This window comes from Eubalaena glacialis, chromosome 5 (assembly GCF_028564815.1).
Source record: "Eubalaena glacialis isolate mEubGla1 chromosome 5, mEubGla1.1.hap2.+ XY, whole genome shotgun sequence".
Taxonomy (NCBI): Eukaryota; Metazoa; Chordata; class Mammalia; order Artiodactyla; family Balaenidae; genus Eubalaena; species Eubalaena glacialis.
Window position 1 is genome coordinate 101,087,099 of NC_083720.1, and position 17,502 is coordinate 101,104,600.

Sequence of the window (17,502 nt, forward strand, 5' to 3'; positions counted from 1 at the left end):
TTTAGATTCCTTTTATTTCTTTTTCTTCTCTGACTGCTGTGGCTAAAACTTCCAAAACTGTATTGAATAATAGTGGTGAGAGTGGGCAACCTTGTCTTGTTCCTGATCTTAGTGGAAATGGTTTCAGTTTTTCACCATTGAGAACGATGTTGGCTGTGGGTTTGTCATATATGGCCTTTATTATGTTGAGGTAAGTTCCCTCTATGCCTACTTTTGGGAGGGTTTTTATCATAAATGGGTGTTGAATTTTGTCAAAAGACTTTCCTGCATCTATTGAGATAATCATATGGTTTTTCTCCTTCAGTTTGTTAATATGGTGTATCACATTGATTGATTTGTGTATATTGAAGAATCTTTGCATTCCTGGGATAAATCCCACTTGATCATGGTGTATGATCCTTTTAATGTGCTGTTGGATTCTGTTTGCTAGTATTTTGTTGAGGATTTTTGCATCTATGTTCATCAGTGTTATTGGCCTGTAGTTTTCTTTTTTTGTGACATCTTTGTCTGATTTTGGTATCAGCGTGATGTTGGCCTCATAGAATGAATTTGGGAGTGTTCCTCCCTCTGCTGTATTTTGGAAGAGTTTGAGAAGGATAGGTGTTAGCTCTTCTCTAAATGTTTGATAGAATTTGCCTGTGAAGCCATCTGGTCCTGGGCTTTTTTTTGTTGGAAGATTTTTAATTACAGTCTTAATTTCAGTGCTTGTGATTGGTGTGTTTATATTTTCTATTTCTTCCTGGTTCAGTCTCAAAAGGTTGTGCTTTTCTAAGAATTTGTCCATTTCTTCCAGGTTGTCCATTTTATTGGCATAAAGTTGCTTGTAGTAATCTCTCATGATCCTTTGTATTTCTGCAGTGTCAGTTGTTACTTTACCTTTTTCATTTCTAATTCTGTTGATTTGAGTCTTCTCCCTTTTTTCTTTTTTCTTGTTTTTTTTTAAATTAATTAATTAATTTATTTATTTTTGGCTGTGTTGGGTCTTCATTTCTGTGCGAGGGCTTTCTCTAGTTGCGGCAAGCGGGGGCCACTCTTCATCGCGGTGCATGGGCCTCTCACTATCGTGGCCTCTCTTGTTGCGGAGCACAGGCTCCAGATGCGCAGGCTCAGTAGTTGTGGCTCACGGGCCTAGTTGCTCCGCGGCATGTGGGATCTTCCCAGACCAGGGCTCGAACCTGTGTCCCCTGCATTGGCAAGCAGATTCTCAACCACTGCACCACCAGGGAAGCCCCCTTTTTTTCTTGATGAGTCTGGCTAATGGTTTATCAATTTCGTTTATCTTCTCAAAGGACCAGCTTTTAGTTTTATTGATCTTTGCTATCATTTCCTTCATTTCTTTTTCATTTATTTCTGATCTGATCTTTATGATTTCTTTCCTTCTGCTAAATTTGGGGATTTTTTGTTCTTCTTTCTCTAATTGCTTTAGGTGTAAGGTTACATTGTTTATTTGAGATTTTTCTTGTTTCTTGAGGTAGGATGGTATTGCTATAAACTTCCCTCTTAGAACTGCTTTTGCTGCATCCCATAGGTTTTGGGTCATCGTGTTTTCATTGTCATTTGTTTCTAGGTAGTTTTTGATTTCCTCTTTGTTTTCTTCAGTGATCTCTTAGTTATTTAGTAGCATATTGTTTAGCCTCCATGTGTTTGTATTTTTTACAGTTTCTTTTCTGTAATTGATATCTAGTCTTATAGCATTGTGGTTGGAAAAGATACTTGATATGATTTCAATTTTCTTAAATTTACCGAGGTTTGATTTGTGACCCAAGATATGATCTATCCTGGAGAATGTTCCATGAGCACTTGAGAAGAAAGTGTATTCTGTTGTTTTGGGATGGAATGTCCTATAAATATCAATTAAGTCCATCTTGTCTAATGTGTCATTTAAACCTTGTGTTTCCTTATTTATTTTCATTTTGGATGATCTGTCCATTGGTGAAGTGGGGTGTTAAAGTCTCCCACTATTACTGTGTTACTGTCAATTTTCCCTTTTATGGCTGTTAACATTTGCCTTATGTATTGAGGTGCTCCTATGTTGAGTGCATAAATATTTACAATTGTTTATCTTCTTCTTGGATTGATCACTTGATCATTATGTAGTGTCCTTCTTTGTGGCTTGTCATAGTCCTTAGTTTAAAGTCTATTTTGTCTGATATGAGAATTGCTACTCCAGCTTTCTTTTGATTTCCATTGGCATGGAATATCTTTTTCCATCCCCTCACTTTCAGTCTGTATGTGTCCCTAGGTCTGAAATGGGTCTCTTGTAGACAGCGTATATATGGGTCTTGTTTTTGTATCCATTCAGCCAGTCTATGTCTTTTGGTTGGAGCATTTAATCCATTTACATTTAAAGTAATTATCAGTATGTATGTTCCTATTACCAGTTTCTTAATTGTTTAGGTTTGTTATTGTAGGTCCTTCCTTCTCCTGTGTTTCCTGCCTAGAGAAGTTCCTTTAGCATTTGTTGTAAAGCTGGTTTGGTGGTGCTGAATTCTCTTAGCTTTTGCTTGTCTGTAAAGGTTTTAATTTCTCCATCGAATCTGAATGAGATCCTTGCTGGGTAGAGTAATCTTGGTTGTAGGTCTTTCCCTTTTATCACTTTAAATATGTCCTGCCACACCATTCTGGTTTGCAGCGTTTCTGCTGAAAGATCAGCTGTTAACCTGATGGGGATTCCCTTATATGTTATTTGTTGCTTTTCCCTTGCTGTTTGTAATATTTTTTCTTTGTATTTAATTTTTGATAGTTTGATTAATATGTGTCTTGGATTTCTCCAAAGAAGATATACAGTTTACCAACAAATACATGAAAGAATGCTCAGCATCACTAATCATTAGAGAAATGCAAATGAAAACTACAATGAGGTATTACCTCACACCAGGCAGAATGGCCATGATGAAAAAATCTACAAACAATAAATGCTGGAGAGGGTGTGGAGAAAAGGGAACCCTCTTACACTGTTGGTTGGATTGTAAATTGATACAGCCACTATGGAGAACAGTATGGGAGTTCCTTAAAAAACTAAAAATAGAACTACCATACGACCCAGCAATCCCACTACTGGGCATATACCCTGAGAAAACCATAATTCAAAAAGAGTCGTGTACCACAATGTTCATTGCAGCTCTATTTACAGTAACCAGGACATGGAAGTAGCCTAAGTGTCCATTGACAGATGAATGGATAAAGAAGATGTGACACATATATACAATGGAATATTACCCAGCCATAAAACGAAACAAAATTGAGTTATTTGTAGTGAGGTGGATGGACCTAGAGTCTGTCATACAGAGTGAAGTAAGTCAGAAAGAGAAAAACAAATACCGTATGCTGACACATATATATGGAATCTAAAAAAAAAAAAAAAAAGGTTCTGAAGAACCTAGGAGCAGGACTGGAATAAAGACGCAGACGAAGAGAATGAACTTGAGGACTTGGGGAGGTGGAAGGGTAAGCTGGCACAAAGTGAGAGAGTGGCATGGACTTATATATACTACCAAATGTAAAATAGATAGCTAGTGGGAAGCAGCCGGATAGCACAGGGAGATCAGCTGGGTGCTTTATGACCACCTAGAGGGGTGTGCTAGGGAGGGTGGGAGGGAGACGCAAGAGGGTGGACATATGGAGATATATGTATATGTATAGCTGATTCACTTTGTTATAAAGCAGAAACTAACACACCAGTGTAAAGCAATTATACTCCAATAAAGATGTTAAAAAATATATATATGTGTTTCTTGGCATGTTTCTCCTTGGATTTATCCTGTATGGTACTCTCTGCGCTTCCTGGACTTGATTGACTATTTCCTTTCCCATATTAGGGAAGTTTTCATCTATAATCCTTCAAATATTTTCTCAGTCCCTTTTGTTTTCTCTTCTTCTTCTGAGACCCCTATATTTCAAATTTTGGTGCTTTTAATGTCATCCCAGAGGTCTCTGAGACTGTCCTCAATTCTTTTCATTCTTTTTTCTTTTTTCTTCTCTGCGGTAGTTATTTCCACTATTTTATCTTCCAGGTCACTTATCCGTTCTTCTGCCTCAGTTATTCTGCTATTGATTCCTTGTAGAGAATTTTTAATTTCATTTATTGTGTTGTTCGTCATTGTTTCTTTGCTCTTTAGTTCTTCTAAGTCCTTGTGAAATGTTTCTTATATTTTCTCCATTCTATTTCCACGATTTTGGATCATCTTTACTATCACTGCTCTGAATTCTTTTTCAGGTAGACTGTCTATTTCCTCTTCATTTGTTTAGTCTGTTGGGTTTTTATATTGCTCCTTCATCTGCTGTGTATTTCTCTGTCTTCTCATTTCGCTTACTGTGTTTGGGGTCTCCTTTTCACAGGCTGCAGGTTCGTAGTTCCCGTTGTTTTTGGTGTCTGCCCCCAGTTGCTAAGGTTGGTTCAGTGGGTTGTGTAGGCTTCCTGGTGGAGGGGACTAGTGCCTGTGTTCTGGTGGATGAGGCTGGATCTTGTCTTTCTGGTGGGCAGGACCACGTCCAGTGGTGTGTTTTGGTGTGCCTGTGAACTTATTATGATTTTAGGCAGCCTCTCTGCTAATGGGTGGGGTTGTGTTCCTGTCTTGCTAGTTGTTTGTCATGGGATGTCCAGCACTGAAGCTTGCTGGTCGTTGAGTGGAGCTGGGTCTTAGCGTTGAGATGGAGTTCTCTGGGAGAGCTCTCTCTGATTGATATTACGAGGGGCCAGAAGGTCTCTGGTGGACCAATGTCCTGAACTCAGCTCTCCCATTTCAGAGGCTCACGCCTGACGCCTGGCCAGAGCACCAAGACCCTGTCAGCCACATGCCTCAGATGAAAAGGGAGAAAAGAAAAAGAAAGAAAGAAAGAAAAAATAAATTAAATAAAGTTATTAAAATTAAAAATTAAAAAATATATTGTTAAAATAAAAAAGTAATAAAAAGAAAAGAGGAGAGCAACCAAACCAATAAACAAATCCACTAATGATAACAAGCGCTAAAAACTATACTAAAAAAAAAATGGACAGACAGAACCCTAGGACAAATGGTAAAAGCAAACCTATACAGACAAAATCACACAAAGAAGTATACACATACACACTCACAAAAGGAGAAAAAGGAAAATATATACATATATATTTTAAAAAAAGGGAAGCAAGCAACCAAATCAATAAACAAATCTACCAATGATAATAAGTTCTAAATACTAAACTAAGGTAAACATAAAACTAGAAACAAATTAGGCGCAGAAAGCAAACCCCAAGTCTACAGTTGCTCCCAAAGTCCACCTCCTCAATTTTGGGATGATTCGTTGTCTATTCAGGTATTCCAGAGATGCAGGGTACAGGAAGTTGATTGTGGAGTTTCAATCCTCTACTCCGAGATTGCTGGGAGAAATTTCCCTTTCTCTTCTTTGTTCACACAGCTCCAGGGGTTCAGCTTTGGATTTGGACCCGCCTCTGCGTGTAGGTCGCCTAAGGGCATCTGTTCTTTGCTCAGACAGGACGGGGTTAAAGGAGCAGCTGATTAGGGGGCTCTGGCTCACTCAGGCCGGGGAGAGGGAGGGGTACGGAATGCAGGGCGAGCCTGTGGCAGCAGAGGCCTGCGTGACATTGCAACAGCCTGAGGTGCACCGTGTATTCTCCCGGGGAAGTTGTCCCTGGATCACGGGACCCTGGTAGTGGCGGGCTGCACAGGCTCCCGGGAGGGGAAGTGTGACTAGTGACCTGTGCTTGCACACAGGCTTCTTTGTGGCTGCAGCAGCAGCCGTAGTGTTTCATGCCCATCTCTGGTGTCCACTCTGATAGCTGCGGCTCATGCCCTTCTCTGGAGCTCGTTCATGTGGTGCTCTGAATCCCCTCTCCTTGCGCACCCCGAAACAATTGTCTCTTGCCTCTTAGGCAGGTCCAGACTTTTTCCTGGACTCCCTCCTGGCTAGCTGTGGCACACTAGCCCCCTTCAGTCTGTGTTCACGCAGCCAACCCCAGTCTTCTCCCTGGGATCTGTCCTCTGAAGCCCGAGCCTGAGCTCCCAGCCCCGACTTGCCCTGGCGGGTGAGCAGACAAGCCTCTCAGGCTGGTGAGTGCTGGTAGGCAGCGATCCTCTGTGCGGGAATCTCTCCACTTTGCCCTCTGCACCCCTGTTGCTGCGCTCTCCTCCATGGCTCCAAAGCTTCCCCCCCTGCCCACCCCTCATCTCCACCAGTGAAGGGGCGTCCTAGTGTGTGGAAACTTTTCCTCCTTCACAGCTCCCTCCCAGAGGTGCAGGTCCCATCCCTATTCTTTTGTCTCTATTTTTCCTTTTTCTTTTGCCCTACCCAGGTACCTGGGAAGTTTCTTGCCTTTTGGGAAGTCTGAGGTCTTCTGCCAACGTTCAGTAGGTGTTCTGTAGGAGTTGTTCCACATGTAGATGTAATTTTGATGTATTTGTGAGGAGGAAGTTGATCTCCATGTCTTACTCCTCCACCATCTTGAAGGTCCTCCCTCCCATATCCCTTTAGATCACATCCCAGTGACAAGGATTTAGCTACACAAAGCTGTGAGGTTGCTGGGAAATCTAGACCCTAACTGGGCCTCTAGTCACTTAACTAATAGTCAGCAGTTGTATTTTTAAGTAGGGGAGCAGTAATATTGGATTTAGCAATCTCCAGCACACACTCGTTCTCACCTTCAGGAAACATTTATTGAGTAGCTGCTGCAGGAGAAAGCTTAGATTTTGGAAGTGGGAGACATGTAATATGTGCGAGTGTGTTCCAGTAGTTGTGACAGCAACATGTGAGAGGATATTAGGAGCCAAGATGCTGTGAGTCCCACCTAAGAGTGGGCTGGGGGTGAGTTAGGAAGGACTTCCCAGAGGTGATGCTTTAGCAAAGGTATTCTTTGGCTTCCTCTTTTATCTCAGCCTCTCAATATTGTGACACCAACCAGAATAAGCTGCAGTCAGTGTCTTAGTTTGGGTTCTCCCAAGAGCAGGGGTGTATTAGTCTGCTAGGGCCACCATCGTAAAGCACCGGAGACTGAGCAGCTTAAACAGCAGAAATCTATTGTGTCGCAGATCTAGGGGCTGGAAGTCTGAGATCATGGTGTTGGCAGGGTTGGTTCCTCCTGAGGGAAGGCTCTGTTCCAGACCTCTCTCCTGGGCTTGTAGATACCTGTCTTCATGTTCACATGGCATTCTCCCTCTACGTGTATGTCTGTGTCGAAATTTCCCCTTTTGTAAGGACATTAGTCGAATTGGATTAGGACCCATCGTAATGACCTCATCTTAACTAATTACATCTGCAATGATCCTATTTCCAAATAAGGTCACATTGTGAGGTACTGAGGGTTAGGATGTCAATGTATGAATATGGGGGGACATAACTCATTCCACAACAGGAGGCTTGGAAGAAAATCTGAAGCAGAGAAGCTGAGACTCTCCCACAGCCTGAGCTTGAGGTGGGAGCAGACAACAGGCATAGAGCCATCCACAGCTGTGCTGAAAGCCAGGAGGGCCAGGGCGATCTCCTAACATCCCATTAGGAAGGCAGTTTCTTCAAAGATGCTTTTTTCTCAGACCACTTCCCTGACATGGACTGAACTTTCTCTAATGTGCTAGCCCTCCAGGGGAACTGGAAAAACTGACAGGGTTAATGTGGGTCTCCGTAACACTGCCAGATACATAGTTTAGTCAGCAGGTTGGTGACTGAAAACACTTTGGATGGGATTAAAAGCCTTCAAGATATTTCAAACGGTAACTACCTGCTGTGACAGCCAGTAGGGACAATATGTTATTAGAAGCACCATCTTGCAGGTGAGTGAACAACTAAAGTCTTCCAATACCCAATTAGCAACAGCTAAAAAAAATTGTTTTAAGTGTACAGAGATTGAAAATCTGTGCTTAATAGGACCTCTTAGATATTAACTGTAGTGGATGAACTAAATTCATTCACCAAATATGTTTTGAGAACCTACTGTGTGCCAGGCACTATTCTAGGTGCACATTGGTGAAGAAACAACAAAATCTTGTCCGCTTGAAGCTTACCTTATAATGCAACTTGTTACCCTCCTGCACTTAATTATGGATATCACTTAAATGATAATATTAAATACCCCATCAAAATCAATATTTCAGACAAGAAAAAGGTTATAGTCAAAAAATTATTCTATGATTCAATTCAAAAAAATTATAATGGTGATATTTCAGTGGTAGAACTATGATTGGTTTTGTGATTCTTTACTACTTTTCTGTGTTTTTCACATTTTCTTTAATGGACATGTATCCCTTTTATATTGAAAAAAAAATTAAAGGATAAGGGTGAAATCCAAGAGGCTCCTTGTCTAGCCCAGAAAAGCTAGATAAGTTTTACAAAAAGTACTCCTAACAGAATAAAATATATATATATGTATGTATATATATACATACATATATATATGTGTGTGTGTATATATGTGTGTGTGTCATTTCAACATGTAATCACGTAAGAAAAAAAAAAAGTACTCCCAGCAGGCCTAAACTTTCAAAGTGGACAACCTTGAGTTCCAGTCTCAGCAGTGCTCTCTTATTAGCTGTGTGACCTCAGATAGGTCACATTTCTTTCCTAATTTTATTAGCATCATAATCTAGAAAAATAATGCCAACCTTGACCTCCCAGAGCTGTTGAGATAAAACAGTCTATATAAGCAAATCTGAAACAGTGTTCTGCACATGGTAGGTACTCAATGTTTGCTAGACTGAATTGGGAAAGACCCATTAAGATCAAGCCCAGAGCTCTCATGCACTGCTAGCGGGAATGTAAAATAGTACTACCACTTTGGAAAACAGTTTGGCAGTTTCCTAAAAAGTTAAGCATACACCTTACATATATTCCCACCCTCCCACTCTTAGAGATTTACCCAGGAAGAATGAAAACTTGTGTCCAGATAAAGACTTGTGCATAAGTGATCATAGCAGCCTTATTTGTAATAGCCCCAAACTGGAAATAACCTAAATGTCCATGAACAGGAAAATGGATAAACAATCTATGCTATAACCATCCAATGGAATACTACTCGGCAATGAAAAGGAATGAACTATTAATACATGCTACAATATGGATAACTCAAAAACAATTATGCTAAGTGTAAGAAATGCATAAAATAGTATATACTGTATGATTCTATTTATAAAAAATTAGAGAAAATACCAACTAACCTATAATGACAGATGACAATTCATTTGCTTCTTTGGGATGGGGTAGGGCACAAGAAAGGGAAGGATGGAAGGATTACAGAGTGTCAGTTAAAAACTTTTGGGGTAATGGATACATTCCTATTTTGACTGAGGTGATGGTTTCATGGATGTACCAAAGATAATGAAATTATACACTTTAAATATGTATAATTTATTATATGTCAACTTCCCCTCAATAAAAAATGTTAAAAAGTAAAAAGATCAATCCCAGCACTTCCTTCCCAAGAGGAAGGAAGATCTACCACCTTTCTTTTTTTGTTTGTTTTTTTCAGTGCTCAAGGTTTTTATTGGGGGACTGGTTACATGGGCACCCTCTACCTAGTACAAACCAAAATTGTAGAATCCCAGAAGGAAGGCAAGTATTCAGCATAAACCAAATTGTACAAATAATCGAGGCGCAGAGAGTCCCTCTTATCAGTTAGAGTGTAGGCATCCTTCGTCTAGAACATACCAAAATTCCATGTTCCTAGACAGAAGCTGAGAGCCCATCTTGCAAGCTGGCATTTCTGATGGCAGCTATAGGCCTCCTATGTATGTTAACTTTTTTCTGCCCACTTAACTAATGAGTTCTACCACCTTTCTTAATCAGTCTTAGACTCTCATAAGGGGAACAGTGAGTTAGGTGACCAGTTGATTGTGAGAATCCACACACGTATTTCCCTATGAGCTGTGAGAGTGGATTCACAGCAGGGGAATAGGTTTAAATTTCTCAGTGCAGCCAGTCTGAAGTTACTAAATTTTTAAAGAATGGTATGGATTTCTGTCCAGAACCACAAAACAAAACTGTAAGGTAGGGGTCGGGGGAGCTACATTTTTTGCCTGTCGAGAGCTGATGTAACAAGCACGAACATAAATATAAAATGCCTCATCAAAAAATTAACGCCCTAATATTCAGGAGGCTATTTTATCTGGGTGACAAATTTCAGGTGATAAAGAGAGCTGCAAATGTAAACCACGCTGGTTGATGTGTTTTATTTTTAAGATAAAGCAATGATATTGATGTCACAGTTAAAAGTAAAATAGTCAAAGAAGAATCTCTTTGTTTTTTTACAGAAAAGACTAAATGGTTTTGCCAGGATTAACAATGACAAATAATAAATCCGAGGAAGCAGCAAATGAATTTCAGGACCAAAGCAATGGACTAGATTAAATAGAGGACTACTCTAACACCCAGAATCAGAAAGAGAGAATTTGTGCTGAGGGACTAAAGGATATGATTTTGTTTCAGTCTTGGCTGGCACCAGAGGATGAACCCCAGAAGCCCTAAGATAGAAGCAAGAATTCTGGGTTGTTTTGCAAATATTGTTGGACATTTGAAAACATAGAGATATTATTCATTAGTGGGATACCTTGGCATTATTTAAAAATCACATGACTTCAGATTTTTTTTTTTTTTAACTTTTAGAATGACTCTGAAAAAAATTAACAAGTTTTCTCTGTTATCATGTTATTAAAAGACACTGGTTTTCTAGGTCATTTTAGAGTTGAGAAAGAATGATTGCTCAAACCTCAAAGTCATGCAATAAGCTTTGTTACTTCCACCCTGGCCAAAGTGGTATATGAGAAGCTAGAATCATAGATCCAAGAGTGAAAGGGACCTTGAAGAATATCCAAGGAAATTATGGGTGCCGGGGATGGCTCACTAATCACAAAAACAAGGCTATGTTTAGCCAAGCCCTATGACTCCAGAGTTTAAATGCTAAGCCATCACACAATATTAAAAATTAGGGCAGGTTTTCAGAAAGGACTATGAGGCTATGGGGAAATATAAAACTTAAGAGCGAGGAGTTTGGAGAATAAGGCAATGGCTCTACCTTTCACAGATTTGACCTGCATACATAAACCCCAAGAGAAAGGAGAATAACATTTATTGAGCACCTGCTTTACCTTGGCACATAGTAGAAGGCTAGATAATTAAGTTAGCATGTGCTCCCACAGAACATATGCTGTTGTAGGGAAAAAACACACAAGCAACTCTAACCCAAGGTCTCAGAGGGCAGCACATCAATGCTATAAGAAAACTACAAAGGACTCTCTCTGGTGAGTGTGCCATTTCCCTCACCCAAGGGAGATGGCTAGCCTCTTGACACCCTTTCTCTGGTTCTGTCGTCTTCTTTTGCTAGGTATCCAGATTAGTTCCTTTACTCAAGCTGACCTCACTTCAGGACGCATTCAGTATATCCACTCCAGTGAGACCGAGAAGCATTCAGATGCCTTCAGCTTTACGCTCTCCAATGGAGTCAACGAGGTGGGTGAGGAACTTGCTTCCCTCCTTGATGGGTATTGATGCAGCGCCATCTTCTTTGATTGGAGGGTGCTGAGCCACCGGTGCTATGAGAACTTCATTCCCCTCTGCTCTCAGCCCAGGACAGAGGCAAAGAGAACTCTATCTTGCCAGAGAGAGCTCACTTCTGGGTTCCTGGTTGGTCAATCATGCCAGGAATGGTGTGAAAGGGAACGCAGAGAGCGCCTACCTTCTTCTCGGGTGGGTGCTGGGGACAGGTGACCCACCTGCACTTTTCTGCCATGTAGGTGACTCAGACTTTCCACATTACTCTTCGCCCTGTGGATGACTCGCTGCCCGTTGTACAGAACTTGGGGATGCGGGTACAGGAAGGTGTGAGGAAGACCATCACAGAGTTTGAGCTGAAGGCGGTAGATGCAGACACAGAGGTAAGAGTCCTCCCCTGGGTTCTCCGGCCGAATGAGAGGCTGATCTAGTGGCATCTATTGCTTTGCGACAGTGCATCCTGAGGGTGGGGTGGGATGGTGAGTGTAGTGCAAGCATCCTTGAAGGATTAGAAACCAGAACATACCATGGCCTGCTGGAAAAGAGAAACTAAATACATTTGAAATCAAGTTGTTTTTCAACCCTTTCTGAAACCCTAAATACGTTTATTCTTTCCTATGATTATGTGCAACAATCATTTTAACATGATGATTTTTATTATGATCCACAGAAAATTAGGTAGATGACATTTTATATAGTGTTTTTATTACTCCCTATTAGTGAACAAGGAATTTCTTCACCTATACACTTTTACCTCCTTTACTGAGACTTCAGTGGGTGACAACTAATTATTGCAATTTGAGCATTCTCAAAGAACCCGGCTTTACACAGTAAAATAGGGCATGTAGAGACTAAACTCTTCCTCTCCTAATGCTTTCTAATTAAAGTATCTAACACGCTGACATGATTTAGCTTCCATTAAGAGTACCATGCACTTATTAATTAGTTCTATGTATGCCCTTCCCCGTGCCAGCATGCATTCATTTATTTATTCATTCTTTCAGCAAATATTTACTACCTGCTAAGTTCCAAGGTCTGCTCTAGATGCTAAAGACAGCGCTGTGAACAAAGCAGATCAAAGTTCCAGCCTTAGGGCGTTTACAACCTTTGGTTAGGGGGACAGACAATAAAGAATGAAAGAACATAGAATATCATGTCAGATATGATAAGTGCTAGGAATAAAAATAAAGAGACAGAGCGATAGAGATTGATGGGTGTGCTGTTTCAAGCAGAGTGGTCAGGGAACGCTTCTCTGAGGAGCTGATATTTGAGCAGAGATAGGAAGAGAAAGAGCAGGCTATGCCGTTTCCTGGGAGAATCCCTTTCCAGGCAGACGAATCAGGAGGGCAAAGGCCCTGTAGTCAAGCGTGCTTGGAACATTTGCGTTGCGACACAGCAGCCAAGAGTCTGGACCCCAGTGAACAAACAGGACAGGAGAAGGATGAGGCCAGAGAAGAACCATGGGACCAGGTCACAGAGGGCCTTCTTGGCCCAGGTCAGGCCTCTGTATTTTATTCCAAGTTGGTGGGAAATCACTGGAGAGTCCTGAGCAGGGTTTTCTACCTCTCTATTTTTCCTTCTGCATGTCACCCTGGAAGCAGCCGTTGGACATGGGAAATTTGCTTCTATTCTGATGCATATGAGATTCTATATATAAGAGTTTTGGAAAAGTGTATGTGGGTTGAGGGGAGGGTGAATGGAAAGGAAATGAGTAATTTTAAAAGGTCTAGTTCTTAATCATCCTAAAGGTTAAAAATTCAGGTTTTCCGCTATAACCCTTAGTGGGCAAATTTACATGTCATCTTAAAACAGAAGGCACCAGAATATAAGTTTGATTATAGAAACCAATATAATTTCTCTCCTTAGCTTGATTTTTGGTATCTATAAAGAAAATGCAATCTTTATTTTATAAATGTCTTTAGGTTTGGCTGCCCTTGACCGCCTGTGGCCATCACTCACACCTCTGGCTTCTGTTACAGAATTCCCTTCTCCCCTTGCCTTTTGCCTCCTTGACAGGCCGAGTCTGTCACATTCATGATCATGCAGCCCCCACGCCATGGCACCATTGAGCGAACCACCAACGGGCAGCCCTTCCAGCACACCTCCACCTTCACCATGGAGGACATCTATCAGAACCGGGTCCGCTACAGCCACGACGGCAGCAACTCCCTCAAAGACTGGTTCACCTTCACCGTTGCTGACGGGACGAATCCCTTCTTTATTATTGAGAAAGGAGGAAAAGAGGTGAGGGGCGAAGACAACAGAGAGGGAGGCACAGCAAAGCATGCCAGAGGCTGTCTGGAGGCAGAACATGGCCCTTTCAGACCAAGGATAACATTGTTTGAGTTTTGGTTCTGTCACATACTAATTGGGCCTTGGGCAAATTACTTACCTTCTCTAAGCCTCAGCTTTTCATCTGTAAAATGGGCACAGGAATGATCACCAGCTTCAATTAGCCTAAGGATCAACGGAGGTAATCCATATAAAGTGCTTAACACTGTCGGCAAAGAGTGAGTGCTCAAATAGATGATAGTTATTGTTATTATCACTGCTATTATTTCTCCTTTTCACTCACCCTTTATTCCTTTCATTTTTCTTTCATCTGGTTTTTCAATAATATCACATGGTTCCAAATTGTCTCCTAAGCCAGCCAGAGTTTCTCAATCTCATGAAGAATTAGTCAAGAGTACGGCTTTTGCGTCCAAAAGACACTGATTTAAATTCTACCTCTGTCACTTATTAATTGAGTGTCTTTGTAAGTCATTTAACCTTTCTAAGCCTCAGCTTCCCTTTCTGTAAAATGGGGATGATATCTACCCTCCTGATACACATGGAGCATGTAGCCCAGTACCTTACACAGGAAACGTAGGAAACATCTGATAAACTGTGGCTGTAATCATCATCATTGTCATCATTTTAGGCCCAGCTTGTGAGACAGGTGAAGATGATTTTCTTTTGAGGTCATGAAGCTGTGTGACCTCAGATAGAAGGAGGGTTGTAGAAGATTGAAACACCAGCATCTTGCTGTCTTGTATGCCAGCTTGCTGTATCTGCTCAGAAACGGGGAGGTGCTGGATCAGACTCCCCATGTATGTTGTGAATGTATATGTGTGTATCTGTGTGAGAATGAAGTTATAAACTGAAATTTCTTTGCATTATTCCCACAAACACTTTTATTCTTGATTTCTTCTGCCCCCTTTCCCCATGTAGACAGTTCTCTCTCAAAAAAAAGGAAAGAAAAAAAAAAAGGAAATCTCTTCCCATGAAACATCTTTTCACATCTGGCAGAATCCTACCTGGAGACTTTGACATTAACATTTTAATTATGAAAATCATGAAAATTTTAACAAGTTATTGAAAGGGAAATATTTTGTTTATTGTTTCACCTCAGGGCAGTATTAAACTCAACTAGAGAAGGCATAGGTGTGTGAAAACCAACTTCCATAGCAGGTGAAATTCCAGCAAGAGTGCCACTTGTGTCTTGCTTTTCTTCTTGTATTGTTTCTACTTTATCCATCACCATTCTCCCTGAAGCCTCATGCCAAGTGGTGATAAGCAATGGAAACTTGCTCAGTTGCCCATTTTCAAGTGTCAACAGATTTCAGGGGTCCCAGCCTCTGTAGGTCCTAGACCAGACGTATTTCAGATATGTGTGAATGATGAGTTTCCTTTGTTGCTTTCACCACAGATCATGACAGCAGCTCCCCAGCAGTTCTGGGTAGACATCCTCCCAGTAGATGATGGCACCCCTAGAATTGTTACCAACCTGGGGCTCCAGTGGCTGGAGTACATGGATGGCAAGGTAAGGCCTTTCCATCTGCTGCAGACACACTAACTGACTTGGGCTCGATCCTATTCATGACAACATGAACAGAACTCCTGTTCAACTCATGTTTAGCCCTCCCTAAGTGAGCTGATTTCTTAAGATTACTGAGCTCCATGAGTTTGGTTAGAATTGTATTACAGTTTAAGATATTCTTACAAAATGACCCCAAAATATAGTAGCTCAAACAAGATAGAAGTCTTTTTTCTCTCATAAAGTACAGAAGTAAGTGGGGAGGCTAAGGCTCCACATGACCATTCAGAGACGCATATTCCTTCTATCTTATTCTTCTGCCATCACTGGGTTGTTGCTGCTGAGAGCATAGCCAAACCTCTTCAGCTATTCATCAGTATTCCAGCCCATGGGAAGAGGAAAACAGAAAAGTAGAGGGCAAGGAACTTCATTTTAAGCAAGTGGTGCAGAAATTAAACACATCATTGCACTCATATTCTTTTGACAAGAAATTGGCCCTATGGCCGTATCTGTTGCATGGGAGTGTCTAGCTGGGCGGCTAGGTGCTCAGTTAAAAGTTTGTTAACTAGAAGAAGGGGAGGATGGATTTTGAGAAACATCTGGAATATGCCACAGATGAGAAGGAAGTGAGTTTTTTTGTAGGTAAGTATCCTCAGAGGAATTCTAGAAATTTAAATTTTTTTCTCCTTTTCCTAACTCTCAGTTTGGTCATTTTAAGACATGTCATAATTCTCACCTGGTAACCTGTCAAGCATTAAATCCCCATCCCCACCCAAACACACACAGTTCTTCAGTTCAGATTGGAAAGACTTTTGTGTGTGGTATTCCCTCTAGGATGTGGATTTTCTCATCTCCATGTTGCTGATTTGTTGGTTGTATATGTAGCAGTGAGGCTATAGCTTTCCACTGAACTCATTGGGAATTTTTAAATATATGAAACAAAATTAGTACAGATTTCACTTATGCCCTATTTGATATTTTTCTCAATACTCAGAACCATCCTATTCTCTTCTTGGCACTCTCCAATTGGTCTTCTACCTTCAACTCTTACCCTACTGCAGTGACTCTTATCAAAGTTAACAATGACCAAAGTCACCAATTTCACAAAATCCAAAGGTCATTCACATGCCCTTAGTTTACTAGGTCTAGTAACATTTAATACTGTTGACCACCCCTTTTTTTCTCTCAAACCTTTGCTCTCACTAAATATTTGTTGGGTGAATAAATGAGTGAATCAAAATTTAGCCAGTATATTTGGGCAATATTGGGATATCATATATTTATCTTACTCAATTTCAAGCATTGTAATCAACTTCCATAAGGTATAAAGTGGCCATCTTCCCTGTATTGTATCATTCTTTCAAAGTTCCAACCTTCGTTCAAGGCCAAATTCAAATCCCACCACCTCAAACCCCCTTTCCGTAATCCAGATGGATTTCCGTAATCGCTCCTGCTCCCCAAAAGTGTGTAGCACTCTTCGTATATCCCATTACAGCTCTTGCCACAGTTACCTTGCTCATAAGCCTTTCTTTCTCAATAAAGTGTGAACATCAAGGGCAGAGGCTGGGATGGTTTCTATCCTCATAACCTCTTCAATCCCGACAAAGTTTACCAGGCAATAAATGCACTTAGTAAATCATTGTTGAGCTGAATTAAATCTGAGTCAGAGGGTCTTGTTCCTGCTTTATTCCCATCTCAGGAATTAAATGTAATGGGTTTCTATTCCAGGCAACCAACTTGATCACCAAGAAGGAACTGCTGACCGTGGACCCAGACACAGAAGACCTGCAGCTTGTCTACGAGATAACCACAGGCCCTGAGCATGGCCACATGGAGAATAAGCTGCAGCCTGGAAGAGCTGCTGCTACTTTCACACAGGGTGGGCACTCGGAGAGCTGAGAAGTGGGAGAGGTCTATGCTGACACCACTCTCCTTACTTCCCTGATCTTTCTCACAACTACTGCCAGCTACTTACCCCCAAGTAACCTATTTACAAACAAATAGATCTCTTAGTGTCTAACCATCCAACTTTGGAATTTTACTTCTCCTGATTTTTTTTTTTTCCTGTTACTCTGAATTATGGCAAAAAAAAAAAAAAAGGAAGAAAGAAAAATTTTATCTTTACCAGGCTTCCTCAGCTCCCAAATTGCTTTAGGTTTGGCCAAGTTTTCTGGAAAGGATCACGTGATACTCCTGGGTTTTCTTTCAAAACAAAAATAACCACTAGACTTTATGAA

At 40.9% G+C, this 17,502-nt stretch overlaps 1 protein-coding gene across 3 annotated transcripts in view; it reads left to right on the forward strand.

Moving 5' to 3' along the window:
• Positions 1-17,502, forward strand: part of FRAS1 (Fraser extracellular matrix complex subunit 1) — a 463,649-nt gene that overhangs the window by 383,123 nt on the left and 63,024 nt on the right. For all 3 annotated transcript variants that reach the window (XM_061192401.1, XM_061192399.1, XM_061192400.1), the window contains 5 exons: positions 11,303-11,427; positions 11,712-11,852; positions 13,486-13,713; positions 15,158-15,271; positions 16,994-17,144. In XM_061192401.1, the coding sequence (XP_061048384.1) occupies positions 11,303-11,427; positions 11,712-11,852; positions 13,486-13,713; positions 15,158-15,271; positions 16,994-17,144 (759 nt within the window). The remainder of the gene's footprint in view (positions 1-11,302; positions 11,428-11,711; positions 11,853-13,485; positions 13,714-15,157; positions 15,272-16,993; positions 17,145-17,502) is intronic.